This window comes from Muscardinus avellanarius (genome assembly GCF_963383645.1).
Source record: "Muscardinus avellanarius genome assembly, chromosome: 3".
Lineage (NCBI taxonomy): Eukaryota > Metazoa > Chordata > Mammalia > Rodentia > Gliridae > Muscardinus > Muscardinus avellanarius.
This window is the reverse complement of record NC_137788.1, coordinates 160,427,222-160,450,487: the sequence shown is the minus strand read 5'-3', so window position 1 is coordinate 160,450,487 and position 23,266 is coordinate 160,427,222. Positions and strand designations below refer to the sequence as shown.

General features: G+C 46.6%; 1 protein-coding gene across 1 annotated transcript in view; it reads left to right on the top strand.

Moving 5' to 3' along the window:
* Positions 1-23,266, top strand: part of PCSK6 (proprotein convertase subtilisin/kexin type 6) — a gene marked incomplete at both ends in the record, with an annotated part of 187,514 nt that overhangs the window by 68,500 nt on the left and 95,748 nt on the right. The window contains 4 exons of the mRNA XM_080691856.1: positions 80-190; positions 708-851; positions 1,588-1,664; positions 4,443-4,531. Coding sequence (XP_080547982.1) covers positions 80-190; positions 708-851; positions 1,588-1,664; positions 4,443-4,531 — 421 coding nt within the window. The remainder of the gene's footprint in view (positions 1-79; positions 191-707; positions 852-1,587; positions 1,665-4,442; positions 4,532-23,266) is intronic.

Sequence of the window (23,266 nt, the reverse complement as noted above, 5' to 3'; positions counted from 1 at the left end):
CTGTAGCCCCTACAGAGAGGCTACACAAAATCAGATCACTGTAGAAATAATCACTCACGGCTACCTTTCTTCCTGGCAGGTGAAATGGCTCCAGCAACAAGAAGTGAAACGCAGGGTGAAGAGACAGGTGCGGAGCGACGCTCAGGCTCTGTATTTCAATGACCCTATTTGGTCCAACATGTGGTACATGGTGAGTGGAGGGCTGGGGACCCCGTCCTGGGTATCTGCAGGCTGTGTCTAGGCCACGGTTCACGTCCCCCCATCCTGGGTATCCGCGGGTCGTGTCTAGGCCACGGTTCATGTCCCCCCGTCCTGGGTATCCATAGGCTGCGTCTAGGCCAGGGTTCACTTCCCCAGCCCATATTGCCAGGGCGACTCCAGAGAGACACTCAAACCCTTCGTCAAGGGGTGATGGGTTGTGGTTCTCTTTCTGAGCTTATACAAAAGTCCAGGAAGGGCTCTTTGAGTACAGGAATGATTGAACAGTGGAGACTTTCCCTTCTGAAGAATTGCCACGTGCAAAAAAAGCCAGGGGAACGCGCCATGAGCCCTCCTGGGTCCGGGTGGGAGGAAGAGGGCTCAGCTATCCAAGGCAGGGCCGGCTTTTCCTCCAGTTGTTGCTAAGCGGGTTCTGCTCTCTGTGGGTTTGTGTGGTGCTGCCGTTGAACCGCGGGAGCATCCGGGCTTTGTGTCTTCTGCACACACAGCATTGTGGCGACAAGAACAGTCGCTGCCGGTCGGAAATGAACGTCCAGGCGGCGTGGAAGAAGGGCTACACAGGGAAAAACGTGGTGGTCACCATCCTGGATGATGGCATAGAGAGAAATCACCCGGACCTGGCCCCAAATTACGTAAGTCAAGCCTAGGAGCAGACATGCAAAGGTGTTCAGCCGTGCTATTTTTAAGTGAATACAAATTTAAAAAGCAGTATGTTGTCATTTGCTCCCACGCCCTATTTTATGTTTTTATTCATTTATTCATTTATTTATTTATTTATTTTTGTGGACTCGGGATTGACCCCAGGGGCATTCTACCTTCGATCTGTACCCCAAGCCCTATTTTTTTTATTCTTTTTTATTTTGAAACAGGGTCTCACTGAGTTGCAAAGGGCATCACTAATTATCTGAGGCTGGCCACGAACTACGATCCTCCTGTCTCAGCCTCCCAGCTTCTCACACTCTATTAAATTAGGAAAAAGATACCTGGGATGGGAAGGGTCAGTCCACAGAGACAGGAAGCACAGTGGTGGCTGGCAGCGGCTGGGGGAAGCAGGAACGAGGAGTTAGTGTTTCATGGGTACAGAGTTTGAGTTTGGGGAGGATAGAAAGTTCTGGAGATGGATAATGGCGGTGTTGTAGAATCATGTGGATGTACTTATGCTGCTGAACTGTACGCTTAACATGGTTACGGTGATAGATTGTGTGTTCTGTGTGTTTTACCACTACTTAGAGATGATGATAGCTGTGGTCAGAGAGACACTCTGTGTGGACTTTCTGAGGCAGACATAGAAAGGAGTTAAAGCGAGGGTAATTCAGAGCAGGGATGGAATAGGCTTCCCCTCTTGACTCACCGAGTTTTAATTCCCAGGATTCCTACGCAAGCTATGACGTCAACGGAAATGATTACGACCCATCTCCACGATATGACGTCAGCAACGAAAACAAGTAGGTCACTGTGTCCCTGCTTCCCCTGCGTCCTGCACCCTCCTCCTCTCCCCGCGGGTCACTCCCACAGGGGCCACGGGAGGGACCACAGGCTCCGGGTGCTCCTCCACCTGCTCGGGTGCTTCTGGGGGCTTCTCCAAGAGTCGGAAGCCACGCTGGGCACAGCCCCTCAGCACGGGCGGCTTCTGTGGAGTTAGCCTTTCTTTTTCTTTCTTTTTTTTCTTTTTTTTTCTTTTGGTGGTATTAGGGTTCCTGGAAGCCCTTCTACCTCCAGGCTACACTCCCAGACCTATTTTATATTTGGAAACAGGGTCTCTTAAGCCAGCACGGCTGGCTTCGAACCTGCGCGATCCTCCTGTCTCTGCCTCCCAAGCGCGGGGATTACAAGCATGTGCCACCATGCCCGGCAAGTTAGCCTTTCTTTAGGGATGTCTCCTCTGCTGGTCAGCTAGAGGTGGATGTTAAGGCAATAACTGGCTGTGTGAAGACATCGCCCGGGTCTCTCTGGGCACACGGGTCACATGCCTGCATGTATGGCTCGTCCTTGATGTGAGGAGCTAGGGCGTGTGGTGCTGCACAAATCCGGGTTCGAGGCCCGGCTCTGCCGCTCACCTGCCGTGTGGTGTTGAGTGCTGAGTCACCATTGGTGCTGTGTCTTAGTGTCTGTGCGAGTCAAATTGTCATCATTGCGCCCAGAATACCTGGCGTCAACAATGTAAAGGAGGAGGGGCTCAGTGCGGCTCGTGGCTTTGAGGCATAGTCCGTGGCTGGCTGGCTCTCGCTCTGGGCCTGAGGTGAAGCAGAGCATCATGGAGGGAAACTGCTCCGCTCACGGAGGCCGGGAAGCAAAAGAGCGGAAGGGGCTGGAGAGAGGATGAGCCCTTCCAGGGCTCGTCCCCAGTGACCTCCTTCCTCCGAGGGGTCCACTGGGCTAAGCCACGGATGTGGTCCAATCACCCCCAAAGCCATGCCTCTGACCCCTTAGGTTCTGGGGGACGGTCCAGATCCAAGTCTTAACAGTGACTTAGAGGCGTTTCCCCACCTCGCAGGGCTCTTGGGAGGGCGAGATGCAGGTGAAGCTCACTCTGTGGGTGCTCAGGAAGCCATGGGGTTGGTCACATTGCCAGAGTCACCTGACCTCTTGGAGCGGTGAGCCCTAAGGCTGGACGTAGGACTTCATTTGTTGAACTGCCTGACCTTTCTCTGTCAACATGCCCCTGCCCTGAGCTCTTGCCACTCTTCAAAAATATTTAGAGGAAAATAACAAAGGCCCTTTGTTCTTTCCCCACTGTCGACATGGCACTTGGCAGGCATGTCCTCTCACCGTGGCGGTGTTAGTCGGCTTTCCGTTACTGTGATGAAATACCCAAGATAACCAGCTTATAAAAAGGAAAGGTTCCAGCTCCTGGTCCAGGGGCTCCAGTTGCATTGGGGTTGGGTCAAGACAGGAGAGTGTAGAGAGCAAAACTCAGTCACTTCATCACCCAGGCAGCAGAAGGGGAATGAGGAAGGGGCAGGGGTCTCACAGTCCCCCTCGGGGGTACACCCCCAGTGAGGTTGGCTCCCCCACAAGACCTCCTCCTAATGGACCAGCCCTTTAATACATGGACTTTGGAGGACACCCAGCACTCACACCACAGCTGTCGTATTCTAGCGCCTGGATGGTTGGGTTCTGAGGTTCAGTACTTACAGAGTTTGAGGTCAACCTGGGCAACATAGGAAGACTTGCTTAAAGAAAAAATCACAAAACACCAAACACCGGTGTGCGCACCACGCTGGGCAACAGGCGTGTGCGTGTCTCCGTCTTCCACACGCCAGGCTGCAGAGCTCCCCAGAGCACAGAGGCCCCAGCCTCAGGGTGCTTTCCCTGCCTCGGTCCCAAGGTGCCCTTCTCGCCCAGCAGCAAGGCCGCCTGGAGCAAAGGGGCTGTTCCCTGGTCACACATGGCGAACCAGGGCAGCATGATCCATACCCCACGCAATGACCCTTGAAGGGTGAGATCGAATCCCAGCATGAGCCATGGAGCCATGTGACCCCGTGACTGCCCAGGCCTCGGGGCTGCGAGAGTTCTAGAGAAGGACAGACAACTCCCTTCCAAGAGGGCCAACGCACAGCTTTGAATGTAAATGGATGCTAAGAATCCCCACGGACTCTGTCAAAGATGAGCTCCTGAGAGCCACCCAGAATCTGGCCCCTGCTGGACACATCCCAGAATGGGGTCACCCAGAGTCTGTGCCCTGCTGTGGCATGTCCCAGAATGGGGTCATTAGTACAAAGGAAGGTGATTTGTTTTTCTGGTAATTTCCTTGTCATTCCCCAGCTGCTACTGAGTGTTGACTCTAGAACTTTCTTCCCTGGCCCCTGCTTAATGGCCACAGAGTGTCAGGAGGCTGCTGAGGAGGCGGAACACTGTGCTGCAGGTGCACAGGGGTAAAACCTCACGTGCCAGTCAGTTCTTTCTTGGCCAGGCGGGCTTTGATGCCGCACCTGTGTCTGCCAAGTGACCTGTTGGGCGCAGAGACCCAGAACTGAGGCGGGGTGTGGGGGCGGCCCCTATCAGCAGGGTGATGACCGGTGCTGGCGAGGGGAGATGCAGGGCCCCGGGCGCTGGGACCTGGGGGCAGAGACGACCTCAGAGTGAGGCTGTGCCAAGCCTGCCCGGATGCCTCCTCTCGGAGGGCTGCTGACCACAGGGGATGCAGAAAGCAAAGCTGAGTGGCGTGCGGGCTTGTCCGCCGTCACCAGCAGGGGCCTTATTCTGTGTTTCCTTCGCTGCAGACACGGCACTCGCTGTGCAGGGGAAGTTGCCGCCTCAGCCAACAACTCCTACTGCATCGTGGGGATCGCGTACAATGCGAAAATCGGAGGTAAGGCCAGGAGCGCGCGGCGGGGCTGGGGGCCGGGCGGAGACTCCCGCTGTGCGGGGCTCAGAAGCCACCTGTCCCTTGGTCCTGGCCACATCGGAAGCAGCAGTCTGAGCTGTGCCCTGGCCCAGGCAGCCCCTGCAAAAGGTGAGGCCTTCAGACAGGACTTGCTCGCTGTCTTGTCTGAAAAGCACCACGGGTCCCGTCAGAGGCACCCTCGTCCTCTGGTCCTGCCAGCCTGGTACCGACTCGCCTCCAGCCACCAGAGCGGGCCTCTCTCCTGCTCATACCCTTTGGGGGCTCCCTGTTGCTTCCCACACAGACCTAGCCTTTCCCCGGACCGAGGCCTTTCCTAGGCCCTGACTGGGGCCAGAGCATCCTGGCCACTTCTGCTCCTGTCTCTTGGCTTTAGCCAGAGGATGTTTGTCATGGCGGCCCCCAAACAGCCCTGCATTTGCCTGCCTCACTGTTGGCTCAGTCGACCCAGGACAGGAACCCCGCCACACACACACCACTGAGCCTGCTGAAGTGCTCCCGCTAGCCGCCCGTCTCCCGTCTTGTTCCCAGGGAGTCAACTGTCAATGCCTGGCAGCACCCCCTCCCCTGCTGACAAGCCGTTCATGTCGCTCAGTCCATGGGCTGCCGCCAGGATGGGGCGCTCTCTGCAAAGGCTAACAGGTCTCCCTGCGCCCCGCTGGGGCCCATCCATCACAACTCCAAGGATCCCAAAGCGCCCGCTAGGTGCACGTGGCAGAGGGAGGGCGGCCTGGGGCGGCCGCCTTGTCTGGGAGGCCTGTCCACCTCTGTTGTAAGGTGTGCTTGTGCACTCAGGTGGCGCCACTGTGCCTTTGGGGGCCGGCTGTGGACCCCTCAATTCCAAGCACAGGCAGTACAAGGAGGGACGGTTGGGCTCAGGGTTTCCTGGATCGCCCAGTCGCTGGAGAATGTCAAAGAGCATCCCCAGCTTTCCCTTCGAGGGGACTCTGCCTGTCTTTTCCCTTGGGGCTTTGTCACTCCATGATAGAATTAAACCCCCAGAGTGTGGTCTATAGAACAAACAGGGGCTATCAACCTGCCTCGGGAGCCATCCATGATGACCAGAGACCCCCGGAAGTTATAGAATGCCCATTCCCACCCCTCAATGGCTGTGTGTCCTTGGGCAACTTACGTGACCTCTCTGAGCCTAGGTTTACTTCCCTGGGGCTTGGGAGAACGGCTGCGTACATGTGCTTACCTGGGTGTGTTATGAGGATGAAGTCAGATACCAAACAGGCAGATGTTACCTTGGGGGTAAGTGGGACTCTCTCCCTCTGGCTGGGTCTCACAGAGAGAAGAAAACCAAGAGGAGTCACCTGCCTTTATTTATTTATTTACTTATTGTGGTACTGGGGATGGAACCCAGGGGCCTTCTACCTCCAGGCTATACTCCCAGACCTATTTTCTATTTTATTTGGAAACAGGGTCTCACTAAGTTGCTGAGCGCCTCACTAAGTAGCTGAGGCTGGCTTCGAACCTGTGCGATCCTCCCGTCTCAGCCTCCCAAGCGCTGGGATTACAAGCGTGCGCCACCACGCCCAGTGGTCATCCACCTTTGGGATTGTTTGAGCCTTAAATGCCTTAGATGGCCCCATGGACATCGTCCGGGATCTGCTAGGAATACAGAATCCTCACCCCATTCCAGACCCGTCCGCCGGAATCTGCATCTTAACAAGGTCCCCAGGGGCTGTGTCTTCAGATGGGACGAGCTGGCTTAGAGGAGGCTCTGGGTGGCCCAGGCAGGTAGGCTTGCACAGAGGAGGCGCTGGCAGCCATAACACCCAGAGCCCTCAGAGAAGACGCACGGTGCAAGCAGCTTGTTACCGTGTAGTTCCATTCACGTTGCCAAATTGTAAGCTTAAGTTCTGATTCTGGAGAAAGAGTGCCTCCACTTGCAGGGCTGGAGAGAGGGATGTTATTTTAAAGATAAATGCATGGAATACTTTTAAGCACATACTGCATGTATAATTCTGGCTTCACCACCAAGAGGAGGAAGAAAGAAATGACAGACAATTAGGGCCCCTGGGGGCTCAGCACGTCTTTGGGGCAAACAGTACCAATGTGTGAGGCAGGAGAGGGGCAGGTGGCCCGGAGGGCAGGGAGACCAAGCCTGGGCATGGCTGGGGATAGAAGGGGAGGGCTGGGCTGTATGTGGAGGGAGTGCTCAGGAGGCGATGGTCTCGGCAACACGGAGGCTGCGGCTGCGGCTGCGTAGGGATGGGGAATATGGGGTGGGGCTGCTCGGGATGGCAGGAGTGGGGTTAAGGTGCCCTTTGCTCTAAAGCTGCTGTGCACCGCCGCTCCCTCGAAGCCCGCCCTGCGTGGGGGCCTCTGAGCACCCCTGGGTGGGCGAGCCTCCTGCCCTGAGTGTGTGCACTCAGCAAGGACTCTTTCTGAGATGCCCTGGAGCTGACCAGGGAGCTATACCTCTTTCTAGCTTTGTTTTTGGTGTTTGAAGAGGTTGCTTGAGAGATTATAAAGTCGACCCTAACTTATCCCAGGCTAGAATGATGGTATGCTGCTTTGTCTCTCATACGTGAATCTAAAACAGATTATTTCAGTTCATACTCATTCTCACCCTTTGTGTGGTTACTCTGATGTGTTTTACTTTCTAGGTTATAAACCTGCAGTGCGTCGCTATTGTTCTTGTTCTAAACACTCGGTCAACTTAAAAATACTTGTAAAAGGAGATACGCTTATTTCCGTATCTACCATTCTTCCTTGGTTTCTCTAGCTTCTGACTTCCATCTTGTTTCTGTTTCCCTTCAACCTGAGTGTATCCATTTAGCCATAATCTACATATCTGACCACATAACTTAGAGGAAAAAAGATTTGTTTTCTTACAATTTCTAGGCTCAGTCCATGTGAGGCTGGGGACCTGGCTCTCAGGGCACAACAGGGAGGCCAAGGGTGAGCACGCCAGCTGCCTTCTTTACATCATAGAGGCGGGAGCAAGAGGAGCGCAGGGGAGGAGGGGTCATATGCATGATCCCGAGGCCGCACCCCCAGCCACCTCCTCCAGCTACGCCCTGCCCCCTACCAGGTACCACGCAGGCAAACCCATTATAATGGGTGTCTCCACTGCTGGGATTACTCTCAGGACTCCACTATATCAACCCTGAATATTAAAAAGTGAGCTCTTTAGGGGACATTTTATATCTAACTATAACACTGAATAATTTACTTTTTATTTTTTGAACCCAGGGACAGTCTATCTCTGACCTATACCCCAACTCTATTTTATTATTTATTTTTTTATTTTGAAGCAGGGTCTCGCTAAGTTGAAGAAGCCTCCCTATGTTGCTGAGGCTGGCCACAAATCTGCAGTCCTCCTGCCTCAGCCTCCCAAATACTGCACCAACATGCAGGCTCTGAAGGATTTCTTTTAGTGTCTTTGAAACTTCTCTCCCAGCTGGTGAAAAATTATCTAAGATTTGATGTGAAAGTGTCTTCATCTTTGCTGGATGTAGAATTCTGGCTGGCTCTTCATCAGTGCTTTAACACCAGCCCCTCAAGACGCTGTTCCATTGCCTTCCGACACCCATTGTTTCTGGTCAGTCGGCGGCCATCTTTATTGCTGCCCCCTTATGAAATGAGATTTGATCCCCTGGCTGCTTTCACAATGTGTTTCCTTTTCTGTCGCTATGATATATTTTTATGTAATCTTCACATTATTCCAGCCTGGAGTTTGTAGTATTTCATAGCGGGTTGTTTTGTTTCTGAATTAAAGTTGGAAAGCACTCAGTCAGTATTTCTTATAATTCTCTTTTCTCTCACCTCTTTCTGGATCTCAGTAATAGTAGTTAAACTCCGTAATTTACCACGCAGATTACGCAGGCTTTGTTCTTTTCATCCCCTCCTTTTTTACTCTGTGTTTCGAATTAGATGGTTTCTATTGCACTATCTTCGGGTTCACAGATCCTTACTTTTGCTGCGTCTAATCTGTTCTTAATTCCACCCATGGTTTTTTTTTTTTTTAATTCAGAAACTGTACTTTTCTCTCTTGTTCTTTCCATTTAGTTCTTATTTGTATTTCCAAATCGCTCCTGAGATTCCTACCTCTTCACTCATTTTATCTTTTATTTTAGACTTTTTAATGTGTTTTTAAGAGATTCCGTAAAGATGTTTGTGCTAATTCTAGTATTTAGGTCATCTCTATGTTCCCAATGATTGATTTTATTCTTTATAACGGATCGCATATTCCTGTTTCTTTGCCCACGTCTAGTAATTTTTTATTGTATGGTAGACATTCCTATGTTACATTTCACACTCCGGATTCCATTGTTTTTGCCTGAATACTGTAGGCTTTAATTCTAGCAATCATTTAAATTTTCATTCTTATAGGCTTGATTGTTCATCCTTCTAAGATTGGTCTCTTTCAGATTTGCCCTTAGTTTTCGGGAAATTTTCTTAGCCCAAGCACGTAGTCTGTATTCCAATACCACGACCCTTTGGGTATTTTGGTGGAAAACCTGAAATGTTTATTAAAAGTGCTAACATAGCAAGACTCAACCTCTAAATAGATTCCCCTACAGTGGGGAGCAGCTGAAATATCTGCTCAGCCCTCCAGCGTCCAGCTGCTGTTTACCTCCTGGAATTTTTAGAGTGTTTCCCAAGCACGTGGAGTTCAGGCGTCAGCCAAGTGGTTGTGGGGAGTTCGCATATCTTCCTCCACAGTACTCTCCTTTCTGAGATTTCCCTTCTCATTTTCTGGTTATTCTAGAAGCCTCCAAATCCACCTCCTGACGGCAGGAGATAAAATTATGATATTAGGAAAATGAAATTATGCTTTTCTGGTTGAGTTCTAGCCCCTGTGCACCAAAATAAAAAATGGGGAGTTTCTGCAGAAAAAAACTCATTCAAACTTGGGGCACACCCAAGTAGGGCTCCCTTCTTTGGCGAATGGAATCCCTGCCTGCCTCTGACTGCTTCTGGTAGCTGTCCAATGTCCTTAAAATTTTTTCCGCATAAATATTTTTCCAGAGTTTATAATTATTATCTTTATAGAGTTAGTCTGATTTGAGCAACTCTGCCCTTATAGTCACTAAAACTTATGGTTTATATTTCTCTACCAAAAGATTATGTTTTAGCTATCCACTGCTGCATGACAGTCATTCCAAAATGTAGCTCCTTACGACAGCAGCATGCATGATCTAACACAGGGTGGCTTCGCTGAATAGTTGTGGCTCAGGGTCACTCACAAACTAGTAGTTAGGCTGTTGGCTGTGACTGTAATCTGAAAGCTGGGCCAGGGCAGGAGGAGCCACGCCTAGATAAGCCACTTCTGTGGCTGTTGGCTAGATGCCTCAGTTTCTGGGTGGTTTTTGGAAGCGATGATTGATTCCTCACCTGTGACCTCTCCATTGGGTGTTTGAGTGTCCCCATAACATGAGAGCTGGCTTCCTTTGTGACAGGTGACTCAAGGGAGAAAATAAACAGGAAGCAGCAGTATCTTTTATGACCTCGTCTCAGAAGTTATATGCCATCCCTTTGGCCACGCTATATCCGTTAGAAATATATCATTAAATCTAACATAAACACAAAGGGAGTGAGATTTGGCTATAACTTTTAAATCGAAAGTGACACAGAACTTTTGAACATAGTTTAAAATCAGCACAGAGCTTCTAAAAATTTGACTACATATTTATAAACAAACGGAATTCTTACCAACTTCCTTGGTAAAATTGTACATTTCTTATAAATTTATCATATAAAAATAATGAAATAAGCCAGGCATGGTGGCACACACTCGTAATCCCAGTACTTGGGAGGCTGAGACAGGAGGGTCACAGGTTCACGGCCAGCCTCGGCTACTTAGTGAGGCCCTCCGCAACTCAGTGAGACCTTGTTTCAAATAAAGAATAAAAAAAAATAGGGGTGAGGTTTAGCTAGGGGAATGACCCTGGGTTCAATCCCCACTACTACTACTACTACTACTACTACTACTACTAATAATAATAATAATAATAATATAATATAAAATGAATAGTGAAAGTCCAAATTACATCTTTGGAAACAAGCTCCCTCAGCTACCAGCACTTCCTGATACATTGCTATGCATAAAGGTGGAAAGTTATTTTCTCAAGATTCTGTAGGGATCATCTTTTCTTTTTTTAAGAGTAGAGAGTCAGCTGGGCGCGGTGGTGCACGCTCGTAATCCCAGCATTAAAGAGGCTGAGACTGGAGGATCGTGGTTCTTGGACAGCCTCAGCTACTTAGCGAGGCCCTCCGCAACTCAGTGAGACCCTGTTTCAAAATAAAGAACAAAAAATTGGGCAGGGGGTGTACCTCGGAGGCTGAATGCCTCTGGGTTCGATCTTTAGACCCGCACAAAAAAATTAATTAAATAAATAAATAAATAAGAATTTTTTTAAAAAGAGTAGAGAGTTGAATGCTGTCATGTGTTTAACTGGGAATATTTCACTCTAGAGAAATTTCATTTTTTACTAAATTACTCAGTTGCATATGGATGATCTGTATGCCATTTCTATTTGTAATATTTCAGTAAAGATCTCTTTAAAATTTTTATAATGTCAAAGCTGTTCACCTCCCTTTCTGATTCTGGGGTTTGGAATCTAGTTTAGCAAATCCCATGATAATAAATGAATTCTCCTGTATTTCCTCTAAAAACTTAAGTTTTAGAACAATAATTTGTCTTAAAGCTTTCATGGATTTGGCTTTTATCATTAACCTCTTAGCCCAACAGACAGTAATAATCAGTGACCCCACTTACTGCGTGTGCACATCCCAGGTGCTCTGGTACACTGTGACCTCTCTTATGTTTGTTGATCTCTTTTTTTTAAGCTCTAACAACATGACACTTTTGATTATTGTAGTTTAGGAGTTTTATTTTTCATTTTTTGATAACTGATAGAACAAATTTTTATGTTCCTTTTTTTCAAAGCTCTCTTGGCTATTCTTGTACCTTTTCTCTTTGAGATAAACTTGAGATTCTGCTTGTCGAGTTCCATTAAAAACTCCTACTGGGATTTTGTTGGGGATTGCAGGAAAATTATAGATTAATGGGGGAGAATTGACATCCTTTCAGTATTGAGTCTTCCCACCCAGGAGTAGGGCATGTTTCTATTTATTCAGACCTCCTTTTACATCATTTAAAATTTTTCATCACTTTGTCCATTGATCTTACACACTTCCTCCTAGGTTTATATATCTAAGTTGGTTTACATTTAGATTACGTTTTTAATGGGTCATTATTGAGCTGGGTTAAGGAAGGCTCTTGACTTTTACATGTTGACTTTTGTCTCTGGCCACCTTCATAAACACTATTATTGCCGGCTCCTGGCTTTTGTAGATTGTTGTAAATAATAGCTACTTATAAATATAATCATGATTTTACTCCCTCAATACTAATAACATTTCTTTTTATCCTTTATTTTGATATGTAAGAACTGATAAATATTAAATAATGGCATTTATAGGTTCTGTTGTTTTATTTGGTACAAAAATAAATGCTTCTAGCTTTATATACCACTTGTGGATTCGTCTGTAGGTTTCTTAGATGCAGAAAATTCTTTATCAAATTTAGCCGGGCGTGGTGGCGCACGCTTGTAATCCCCGCGCCTGGAGGGCGGAGACAGGAAGATCACGCTGGTTCGAAGGCAGCCGCGCTGGCTTAAGAGACCCTGTTTCCAAATAAAAATATAAAAATAGGTCTGGGAGTGTAGCCCAGAGGTAGAAGGTCTTCCAGGAACCCCAGTACCATAAAAAAAGAAAAAGAAAAAATAAAATCCTTTATCAAATTTAAACAGATATAGCCGAGCATGGTGGCACACTCTTGTAATCCCCGCGCTTAGGAGGCTGAAACAGGAGGATGGAGCAGGTTTGAGGCCAGCATCAGCTGGCTTAAGAGACCCTGTTTCCAAATAAAATATAAAATAGGTCTGGGAGTGTAGCTTGGAGGTAGAAGGCCCCTGGGTTCCATCCCCAGTAGCACCAAAAAAAAAATTTTTTTTAAACAGATACTATTATATTCCTAGATTTTTAAGAGGTTTCATCAGGAATTCATGTTGAATTTTATTGTGCTATTATTTAGTGAGATACTTTTATTTGTTTTTGGCATTTTGAGAGATTTAACCTGTTTACTACAGCAAATTATATGAATAGATTTCCTAACATTGGAATTTCTTTAATTCTTGCAATGAAGATGACTTGATTATAAGCACTGTTCTTTAAATATACTGCTTCCTTCAACTGGTAAAGTTTTATGTATAGTTTTGCATCTTTACTGACAAGATGGGCTAAACTCTGGTTTCTGTGTCTTGAGATTCCTTTAGAATTTGGGTATCAGAGTGGTTCTACTCTTGTGAGTTAGGAAACCTGTCTTCTACCACGCTCTGAAACACTTCCTGTATCATGGACATTGCCTGCTCTTTGGATTGCTGGTAGAGCTGGTTTATCAACCTTCCTAGATATGGTGACTTTTTAGAGGACAAGACCTATTCAGGGCTTTTATTTCTCCTTGAGGAAATTTTGGGAATTAAATTTTCCTAGAAAAATCACACATTTTGGCCGGGCGTGGTGGCGCACACTTGTAATCCCCGCGCTTGGGAGGCAGAGACAGGAGGATCGCGCAGGCTCGAAGCCAGCCGTGCGCGCTGGCTTAAGAGACCCTGTTTCAAATAAAAATGTAAAAATAGGTCTGGGAGTGTAGCCCGGAGGTAGAAGGGCTTCCAGGAACCCCAGTACCACCAAAAAAAAAAAAAAAAAGGAAAAATCACACATTTCTCCAGGTTTTCAAATATCATCTTGTCATAATTCAAAAATAGATCCTCCATACTTATAGTATAATTATTCTTAATCTCATTATTTATTTTTCCTTGACTAATGAACAATTCTGATTTTCTTTAAAATAGTTTTTTCCCCTCCATAAAATTGGTTTTTTAATTGAGTTCCTTTACTTTATTTGATGTATATCTGCTTTTCTTTATTTATTAATTCCTTCAACTTTAAATTTTATCACTGTCTTTTTCCTGGCTCCTTGAATGGAATTTCTTTACTTTTGAGCGTTTATGTGTCCAAATAAATAAATAAATATTTCATAAATGTTTCTTCTGATACTTTTCCTTGGCTTGATTATACCTTGCTTTTTCTTGCTATTTGTTTCTGAGTACTTCTTAACTTCACCTTTGATTTTTTTTTTCTTTAAGCTAGTAATTATTTCAAAAAAACTTATAAAATCTCCTAAGTGGATATATTTTGGGGAGCTCCCTTTGTTTCTAGTTTTTAACTTTATTACTTTGAGATAAGAGACCATTATGTGTAATTTCTGCCTTTGGGGATTTATTAAGATTTTCTTTGTGACCTATCATGTTCAATTTTTCTACATATTCTAATGTTTGAAGATATTTTAATCTATACTTATTGATTACAGAAATCTATATTTATTTATTTATTTTTAATTTTATTTTATTGGTGCACTGTATTCATACATCATAGTGGGATACAAACTTTTGTAGACATACATGCACACATCGCCCAGTCAGCCCCCACCTGATCCCCACCCCATTCTCTCCCCATCCCTCCCTCCCATGCTTGGCTTAGTGGTTGACATCTAGTATTATAGCAATTTATCCAAAATTAAAAATGATAATCTCACATAACAGTTTCATTTGTCTGATACCAAGCTTTTGATGTCTTAAAGATAACATTTCAATATTTCTTTTTGCTTTCTTTCTTATCAGAGAATATTTTTTTCTTTTTTTTAGGTGAAACTATCATATATTTATTTTTCAGAAAAAAATCTATCCTGATATGGAATATGGACTCTAGATACCCAAAACAATCTCGAAGCAAAAACAAAGCTAGAAGATGTATATTTTCTGATTTCAAACCATATAAAGCTACAATAATTGAAACAGTGTAGTACTGTTCTAAAGGCAGATATATAGACCATTGGAGTTAAATACAAGCCTAGAGCTAACTTCTTCCCTATATTGTCAAGTTATTTTTGACAAGGTTTCCACGAAGATTTGGTGGTGGAAATAATAATCTTTTAACTAAATATTGTTGAAAAATAATAATTACATGGAAAAGAATAAAATTGGACCCTTACCTAATCCCACATACAAGTATTAACTCAAACTAGATAAAAGACCTAAATATAAATCTTAAGACTATAAACTTTTAGGAGAAAATCTGGGTCATAAAACCTCACAACATTGAAATTGGCAGTGATTTCTTGGATATGATTTCAATGGCACAGGCAACAGAAGAATATACAAACTCCCTAAAAAATAAAAGAAAATATTGTATATCCAAAGACAATGTAAACAGAGTTAAAAGTTACTAATAGAATGGGATAAAATATTTCCAAATGCTATATCTGAAGGTATATTAATATTCCAACTAGAAATCCTAAAAATTAACAACAATAAAGGCAAACAATACCATTTAGAGATAGGTAAAAGACTAACATAAGTAATGAATCTCCACAGATAACCAATCTTAGTTGTCTGTTGGATGGAAAATCTTGTTTCTCTGGTTCTGGTGTGTGTTACCTATTTCTTCTTTGTAGTTAATCTCTTTGAGTATTTTCTCTAGCGCTAGTTTTGAAGACATAAATTCCTTCAGTTTCTGTTTGTCATGGAAGCTTCTTATTTCTCCATCTAATTTGATAGAAAGTTTTGCTGGATAGGAAATTTTTGGCTGGAAGTTGTTTTCTTTCAGAGTTTGGAATATGTTACTCCAAGCCCTTCTGGCTCTCATGACTTGGTTTGGGAAGTCTGGAGTGATTCTAATTGGTTTGCCTCTGAATGTCACTTGGCCCTTTGTTTTTGTTGCCTTTAAGATTCTCTGCTTGGCTTCCACATTGGTCATTTTGACAATTATATGGCGTGGGGATCCTCTTCTCGGATCCTGTCTAAAGGGAGTTCTATAAGTTTCCTGGATCTGTGTATCAACAAAGATGGCGACCGAGAAAAGCGGGGCTTAAGAGTCCCGCTAACAACCAATCTCCATTACCACAAAAAGAGTGCCTTTCATAGCCAGAAAACACCATCACCAGAAAAACAAAAAGACCACCAGGCTCCAGAGAGAAAGCGGACTGAGAACAGAGCTCAGGGCCACAGAGGAGACACACGCACCCGAGGACGCGGCAGCAGCGCCATACTGCCGGCAGCAGCGGCGAACTCAGCGGACGGCTACAGCAAGCCGAGGTGAGCCGATGTGGAACAGCCAGGCGGGATCTTTCGGCGCAGACAGCATTTAAAGCTCCCAGTGGCTGAGCTCAGCACACGCTGCAGGGATTCAGAGTGGAAATCAAAACCAGAGAAGAAAAAATACGCCAGCCTCATGGCCGAGGGCGTGGCAGAGGCGCCATATTGCCACCGGCGGCGGCAGCAGCAGTGAATTCACCGAGTCCAGTACAGCTACATCTACGTACTCAAGAACAGTGAGTCAAATTGCGGGCCACAGAGGAGAAATCCCAGTATTGTGCCTCCTGGGACTTGACCCAGTGAGGGAGTGGTGGTGGCAGAGATATCACACCATAGGAAAACGTGCAACCTGGCACCCCCCATAGTTTAAAGCAGCCTCTATCGATTCCCTGGGTCGGAGACTCTGTGATATAACCCAGTAAAGGAGTAGTAGGGTCTGAGATAATACAGACTCGAGATCCAGAGCACCTTAAATGAAGCCATAGTGACCCAAGGGAAGAACCCAGAGAAGGCACAAACCTCCGAAATCATGGGAAAGAGGAATAACACTGAAGTAATGAATGTGCACAACCCCACAACATCAGAACCTGATAAAACAGAAAATCAGAGATTTCTAGAAGATCAAATCAGGAAAATAACTGTAGAAATAATAGAGGTGCTTCGAAAAGAACTCAGAGAGAGCCAAAAAGAGATAAAGGATGCAATTAATGAAGTAAAGGCCTCAGTTCAAAGCACAAACAACCGATTAGACCACATGGAGAACAGAATCTCGCTCTTAGAAGATGAGCAATCCAAAAATGAATGCATAGTTTCTAATCTAGAAAAAGATATCCAACAGCAGGAATCTGACATTGAAGAAATATGGGCCCATCTTAAGAGAGCTAACCTAAGAATAATTGGAATAGAGGAGGGAAAAGAAAGTGATACCAAAGGGATCAACAATCTCTTCAAGGAAGTAATAGCAGAAAATTTTCCAAATATACAGAAATCTATATTTAGATTAGATAAAAGGCTGCAAGTCGAGGCCCATGGGCTGCCTTTGGCCTGAAGGTGTATTTTGTTTGACCTACACTGTCTTTCAAAATAAAGAAAAACACTTGAGCAAAAACTTGCAAGTCAAGAGATTTTATGTAAAAACATGAACTCTGGACTTTTCTTGAAAAATCAGAAGCTTTTGTCATGCTGAATCCTCATTCAGCTGCTCCTACTCTAAGGCCGTTTGCCCATCCACGCATGGTCTGACCGTAAACCCGGACGTCTCATCTATCTACACTGCTTACCCAGTAGGCACCTATATTTGCCATCTCTGTATTTAATCAAGCGGACTCAAAATTTCTGGATTTTTTCTTCTTTTTTTTTTTTGTGGTACTGGGGTTAGAATTCAGGGGTATTCTACCTCTGAGCTACACTCCCAGTCCTATTTTTTTATTTTTTATTTTGAAACAGGGTCTCACTGAGTTGCAGAGGGCCTTACTAAATAGTAGCTGAGGCAGTCCGGGAACCACATTCCTCCTGTTTCAGCCTCCCAGATGTTGCGATTCCAAGCGTGTGCCCCCACACCCAGCTAATTCTTTCTTCTTTTTTGTCTACCTGATCTCTTTCTGAGATGGTGTTTTGGACTCTGTAATAGCCATGGATTTGTCCATTTTGTTGATTTTTGTTGTACACATTTTATAAGTATGTTACAAGGTGCGGAGACCTCGTTCTTCTTAGGGTGATGATTTCCTTGCTTTGAGGTTTCCTTTATCTGATATTAATGTAGTTATCCCTGTTTTCCTCTGGTTAATAGTTGAATGGTGTATCTTTTCCCGTCCTTTTTTCAACTCGCCTATATTATAATATTCAAATCAAGTTTCTTATAGATAGCATAAATTTGGACATATACTTTAAAATCTATACCGCCAACCAGTGCATTTTAACTGCATTATTTTTAGAACATTTATGTTTAATGTCATTATTGATACATCAGGGCTTAAGTTTGCCATTTTATCATTCATTTTCTGTGTTTTTATTTCCTGCTGTTCTTTTCCCCTTGCATTCCTGAGGGTTATTTGAATACTTCCTAGAATTCCACAATTCTAATTTGATTTATCTATATTGTTTTTTGATGCATCTTCTTATACAGCCTTTTTAGTAGCTTCTCTTGGTCTTATACATATATGTACATCATCACAGATTACGGCTGTTGCATTTTACCAGCTTGTGTGAGATGATAATCCATCTCATTATCCTCCCGCATTTATGATATTTATAGTTGTCTTAAATATACGCTTTAGAACCACATTGGACAATGTTATAATTTTTGCTTTAACCTTCAAACATAACATAGAAAACTCAAGGAATGTCTAGTGAATAGCAGGGCTAAAGAAACACCACATTCTTTATAATCGGGTAAAGATATGCACCCAGGCGCCCCATTCTTCTTGTCTTCATGCCTGAGGCTGGAAGGCTTCTACCCCACCTTTCTACAAGCAGAAGCCCTCTAGTTGACTTTTAATGGCTTGTCTTCCGTATGTTGAGCATATCAATGATATTATGTAGACCTTTTTATTCATGCATGTGTTCTCTTAACTCTGTCTCTTTGGGTTCATCTGCCTTTTATTTGTGTTGTTTTAATTTGGTGTGTGTGTGTGTGTGTGTGTGTGTGTGTGTGTGTGTGTGTGTTGCTAGGCATTCCCAAGAGGGAGTCCACCTCTGATCCACACATTCAGCTCTATTTTATATTATTTTTTGGAAATAGAGTCTCACGAAGTTACTGAGAGTTGAGGATCTCACTAAGTTGCTGGGGTGACCTCGAACCTGTGATCCCCCTGTGTCAGCCTCCCAGGTACTGGGATTGTAGGCACGCACCACCATGCCCAGGGGATGCTTCCCTTTCTTGATATTGGGCTTTCTCAAATATGCGCTCATTCTTGGTTGTCTGCTCATGGTTTTGCTCAGAACCCCTTTGTCTGTCGGTGTTTGTCCAGTCTGCTGGCGGTGTTCCTGTGACGTGGGGAGCAGGGGACGCAGGGCTGGGCCTGTCCTTCTTGGGGGGGGGGGACTCCTGACTTCTGGGATACTCACCTGTCTCACTACGTTCAGCTCTGGACAGATCCTGCGGCTGCTCCCTCCTCCACCTTGAGAGGAAGACAGCTGACTGTCACCGCTCACTTCTTGTGCCATTGCCCGCCTGTGCTGTAACCCCAGGTTTTGGGGGCTCCCGAATCGCTCCCCTACAGCAGAAGCCCCCTCCTGCCAGCTGGTCCCGTCTGCTCGCAACTCAGAACATCTTACCTCTGGTTACAGATTTGTTGGTTTCCCTTTATTCATTTATTTTTTTACTTTTTATTTTTTATATTTTTTGCAGTATTAGGGGTAAAACCCAGGGGCATCCTACCTCCAAGCTACACCTCCAGCCCTATATTTTTTCATTTTGAAACAAGGTCTCACTACATTGCAAAAAGCCTCACTCGGTAGCTAAAACTGCGAACCACAATCCTCCTGTCTCAGTCTCCAAAGGACTGGGATTACAAGCGTGCGCCACCTTACCCAGCTCCTTTTGAATTTTACTTCCTGGGCTCCAGGCCCCGGCGCGAGTAGGCTGTGTGCCCCACCACCTTCTTGGTCCCGGCTCCTCGTTACCGGGGATGGCCATCCCTGACTGCTCTTGGTTGCAGATGTCATTCCTGCTCCTGCTTCTGTCTGGACAGTATCATGGCCGTTTATGCCAGGCCACAAGACTCAGAGAGGTGAATTACCACATCCGGGGTCAGGGAGGCAGCTGCAGGGAGGCAGAGCAGAGGAGTGAACATGGGCCTGTTGACCCGGATGCAAGACTTCTATCACAGTGTCAGCTCTCTGATGTTCGGACGTAGCCGTGACCCTACGAAGACATCTGCCATCGAGCCCAGTGGCTGGAAACAGAAGCAGAAGAGACGCCCCACGGCGCACAAGTGTATTGATTTTCTTAGAGGAACTCATATCCCATCCAAAAATAACTTGGCCTGGCTTCTTCCTCCTGTCCTAAAAAATAATAACAGGAGCAGTGTAGGAAGCTGGTGAGGGAGAGGAGCGGTTGCCTTTCTCAGCCTCTCTGCTTGCTTATTGTGTCTTTTCTCTGGCACCCGGTTAGCTTTTTAAAATTTAATGTAGCCGGGCGTGGTGGCGCACACTTGTAATCCCCGCACTTGGGAGGCTGAGACAGGAGGATCGCACAGGTTCGAAGCCAGCCTCAGCTACTTGGTGAGACCCTGTTTCCAAATAAAGTACAAAATAGGTCTGGGAGTATAGCCCAAAGGTAGAAAAGCCTCTGGGTTCCAACCCCAGTACCACCAAAAATAAAATAAAATAAAATTTAATGTAAAAGTAGTTTGGGCGATACACATCTCCTTCTTATTTTCTGTTATGCTTCCCCCCCCCTTGCCACATGGGCTTCTGGTTGGCATGGGTGAAGGGTGGACATGGCTGCACCCACCCACCGCAGCTCACCTCCAAGGCAAGCCCCAGGGTGAGCTCCTTGGGGCCCTTGCTGTGGTGCCCGCACAGCTGTGGGGTGCAGGTGCCAGCCCGTGCCCCACACCAGGTCTCCCGGCTTCCTGTCTCACCAGCATCCGCTCGCACCGGCCAGGGCAGCCGGCAGCTGTGGGCAGGTGAGCGAGGACCTGGCCCTTTAACCTCACAAGGCTCCTGGCCTTTGGCAAGTTCTTGCTTAACAAGATTCAGAAATCGCCCTGGGACAGTGGAAGCGTTGGGCACAGCATGTCCTGCTCCTTGAGAAGCATGGCCAGCCCAAGGCACCAGACCCCTCGGGCTTCCCAGGAGCAGGGGGCTTCTGGGGCGTGCAGCAAGGAGCCTGTGGCGGAGGCCGCCGGGATGCCCCTTGGGCCCGACGGCTGCTTTGAAGCCAGAAAGCCGGCCTGTTCGGTTGTCCCCGAATGCCTGCATCTTTTCGGGCTCTGTTTACTCTGTTTCTGGGAAGGAAAAGTAAACAGCAACGGCCACATTTATGTAGATTTTTTTTTTCTCTCCATATTTTGATTGGGGAAACCAAATCATGTTTTTCCTTTTCATAAACATGAAAATGTTAAGTACATAACAGCTAAATTAATCCGTGCCCATAAATTGGTTAATTATGTTAATTCTCAGTCACAGAATTCAGCCTCATTAGCGTTTCCATTAAGCAGTTTAGGCTTGTGAGCATTTTAAGAGAACCGTTTAAGCTCCAGATTAATCTTCAAAGGTTCCAAGTGCATTTTAAACTACAGTTGGATTTGAACCTCACTGGGAGTGTTGGGGAGGGGGGTGTTAGGAGCCAGTGCCCACAGAGAACCGGGTTCCCAGTCTGTACTCCTTCCCCTTCACCCCCACGTTCTCATCAGAGGCCCCTGCCTGCTGGACTGGCCGCCCCTGGGCAAAGCAGGAGCCTTGGGAAGGAGACAGGGAAGGAGCCCATCGGTCCTTGTCCTGTGTCTCCCTGGGGCCATGTCCTCCCCAGGCGCCCTGCTGCAGCCACCCCCAGGGGACAGGCGAGGCTGGCTTCTGACCTGTGGGCAGCACAGGTCAGAGCTTTGGGTCCTCCATACCCCAAGGAGGAGCGCACTCAAGTCTAAGTGACAAGCTTCCCGTGGCCTCGGCTCATGGCTGAGTGCTCTCGCTCCACTGTCTCCCTCGGAGGCTGGTCAGGGCTTGTGTTGTTGTGTTGTCTGTCTGTCTCTCTCTTCTTCCCTTCTCTTCTCTCTTCTCTCTCTTTCTCTGTCTCTCTTTCTCTTCTATCTCCTATTTTCTTCCTCCTCCTCCTCCTCTTCTTCTTCATCTTCTTCTTCTTCCTCCTTCTTCCTCCTCCCATCTCTCCTCCTCCTCCTCCTCCTCCTCCTCCTCTCCTCCTCCTCCTCTCCTCCTCCTCCTCCTCCTCCTCCTCCTCCTCCTCCTCCTCCTCCTCCTCCTCCTCCTCCTCCTCCTCCTCCTCCTCCTCCTCCTCCTCCTCCTCTTCTTCTTCTTCTTCTTCTTCTTCTTCTTCTTCTTCTTCTTCTTCTTCTTCCTTTCTCTCTCTTGGGGCTTGTTTTGCCCTCATGGCATAGAGAGATGGGGCAGTGCCCCGTCTGGCTCTGGGGCGGGCTGTTCTGCCCTGTGTCCCAAGCCATCTGTCACAGGATGACAGAGTCCCTCTGCAGTTCACTTCTGTTCTCCACCTCGTGCCCAAGTAGGAAGACCATAAAAGAGTTGGTCCAGGTCTCAGTTCTCTGGACATTGGCTAAGGCTTTTCTGGTTCTAAACCTTTTATTAAAAAATGAGGCTTGATTATGAATAACAAATACAGTTTTCATTATTATTTAGTGTTAGCAAGGCCATCTGATGAGGAGACCACTGACACAGACTGAAAAGGTAGTTGTTGCTGGGTCCATGCTGGTGCACACCATGATCCCAGTCCTTGGGAGGCTAAGAAGGAGGATCCCAGGCTCCTGGCCAGTGACTTAGCAAGGCCCTTAGTGACTTAGTGAGACCCTGTTTCAAAAAAAAAAAAAAAATAGCCAGGCATGGTGGCACACACTTGTAATCCCAGCATTTGGGAGGTGGAGACCAGAGGATCGTGGACAGCCTCAGCTACTTAGCGAGGCCCTTTGGAACTCAGTGAGACCCTGTTTCAAAATAAAGAAAAATTAGAGCTGGGGTTGTAGCTGGGAGGTACAGCGCCCCTGGGTTCCATCTCCGGTACCACAAAAAAATAAAATATAAAAAAATAAAAAGGGCTGGGATGTAGCTAGAAGGTAGAACGCCGTGGGTTTAATCCCCAGTACTGTGTGCATGTGCGCACGTGTGCAAACACACACACACACACACACACACACACACACACACACACACACACACAGTAGTTTGTAACTCATAGTTCCTAAGAGGATGGTCCATATCATAGCACACAGGGCGTCACGGGAGCACCGAAGTCAGGCAGAGGAAGCAGCGGAACCATGGGCGGAAAGACTTGCTGTGGCTTCCAGGGGAAAGACCAGGCAGAGCAGGGACCAAGTGTTAGGGCTGGCTACTTGGAAGAACTGGCAGGCTCTGGGACATGTAGTCTACAATACATGTAGGCTCTACATATACTGGCTGCATATGAAAGGCATGTCTCTGGGTGAGCTGTTTCCTATCCCTAGGACCTGGCCAGGGATAGAAGGGACTGCTGCTGTCAGAGCTTCAGAATACAGGAAGTCAATGACAGAGTCAACCCAAGACCCTTCTGAGGACGGGCCCGATTGCTCTGGCTGGGGCCTCATGGTGGGACACCCCAGGAGCCTTGGTCCATCGCTGGCTCTGGAAAGAGATGGAACGGCTCTATCGGAGCACGAGTTTCCAAGCGTGGGGGCATATTTAGAGAGCTGAGGGCCTGATTATTGTCTTGGGTCATCGTGAGAGTTGGCAGAAACCTTTTAGGATTGTGGCACTTCTAAACAACTGTTGAAACTTGACTGGTCCCACTATGGCTGCTCAGAGAACACAATGTGCTAGAGTTTTGCTGGGAGAAAAAAAAAAAAAAAAACCTCTCTGGATT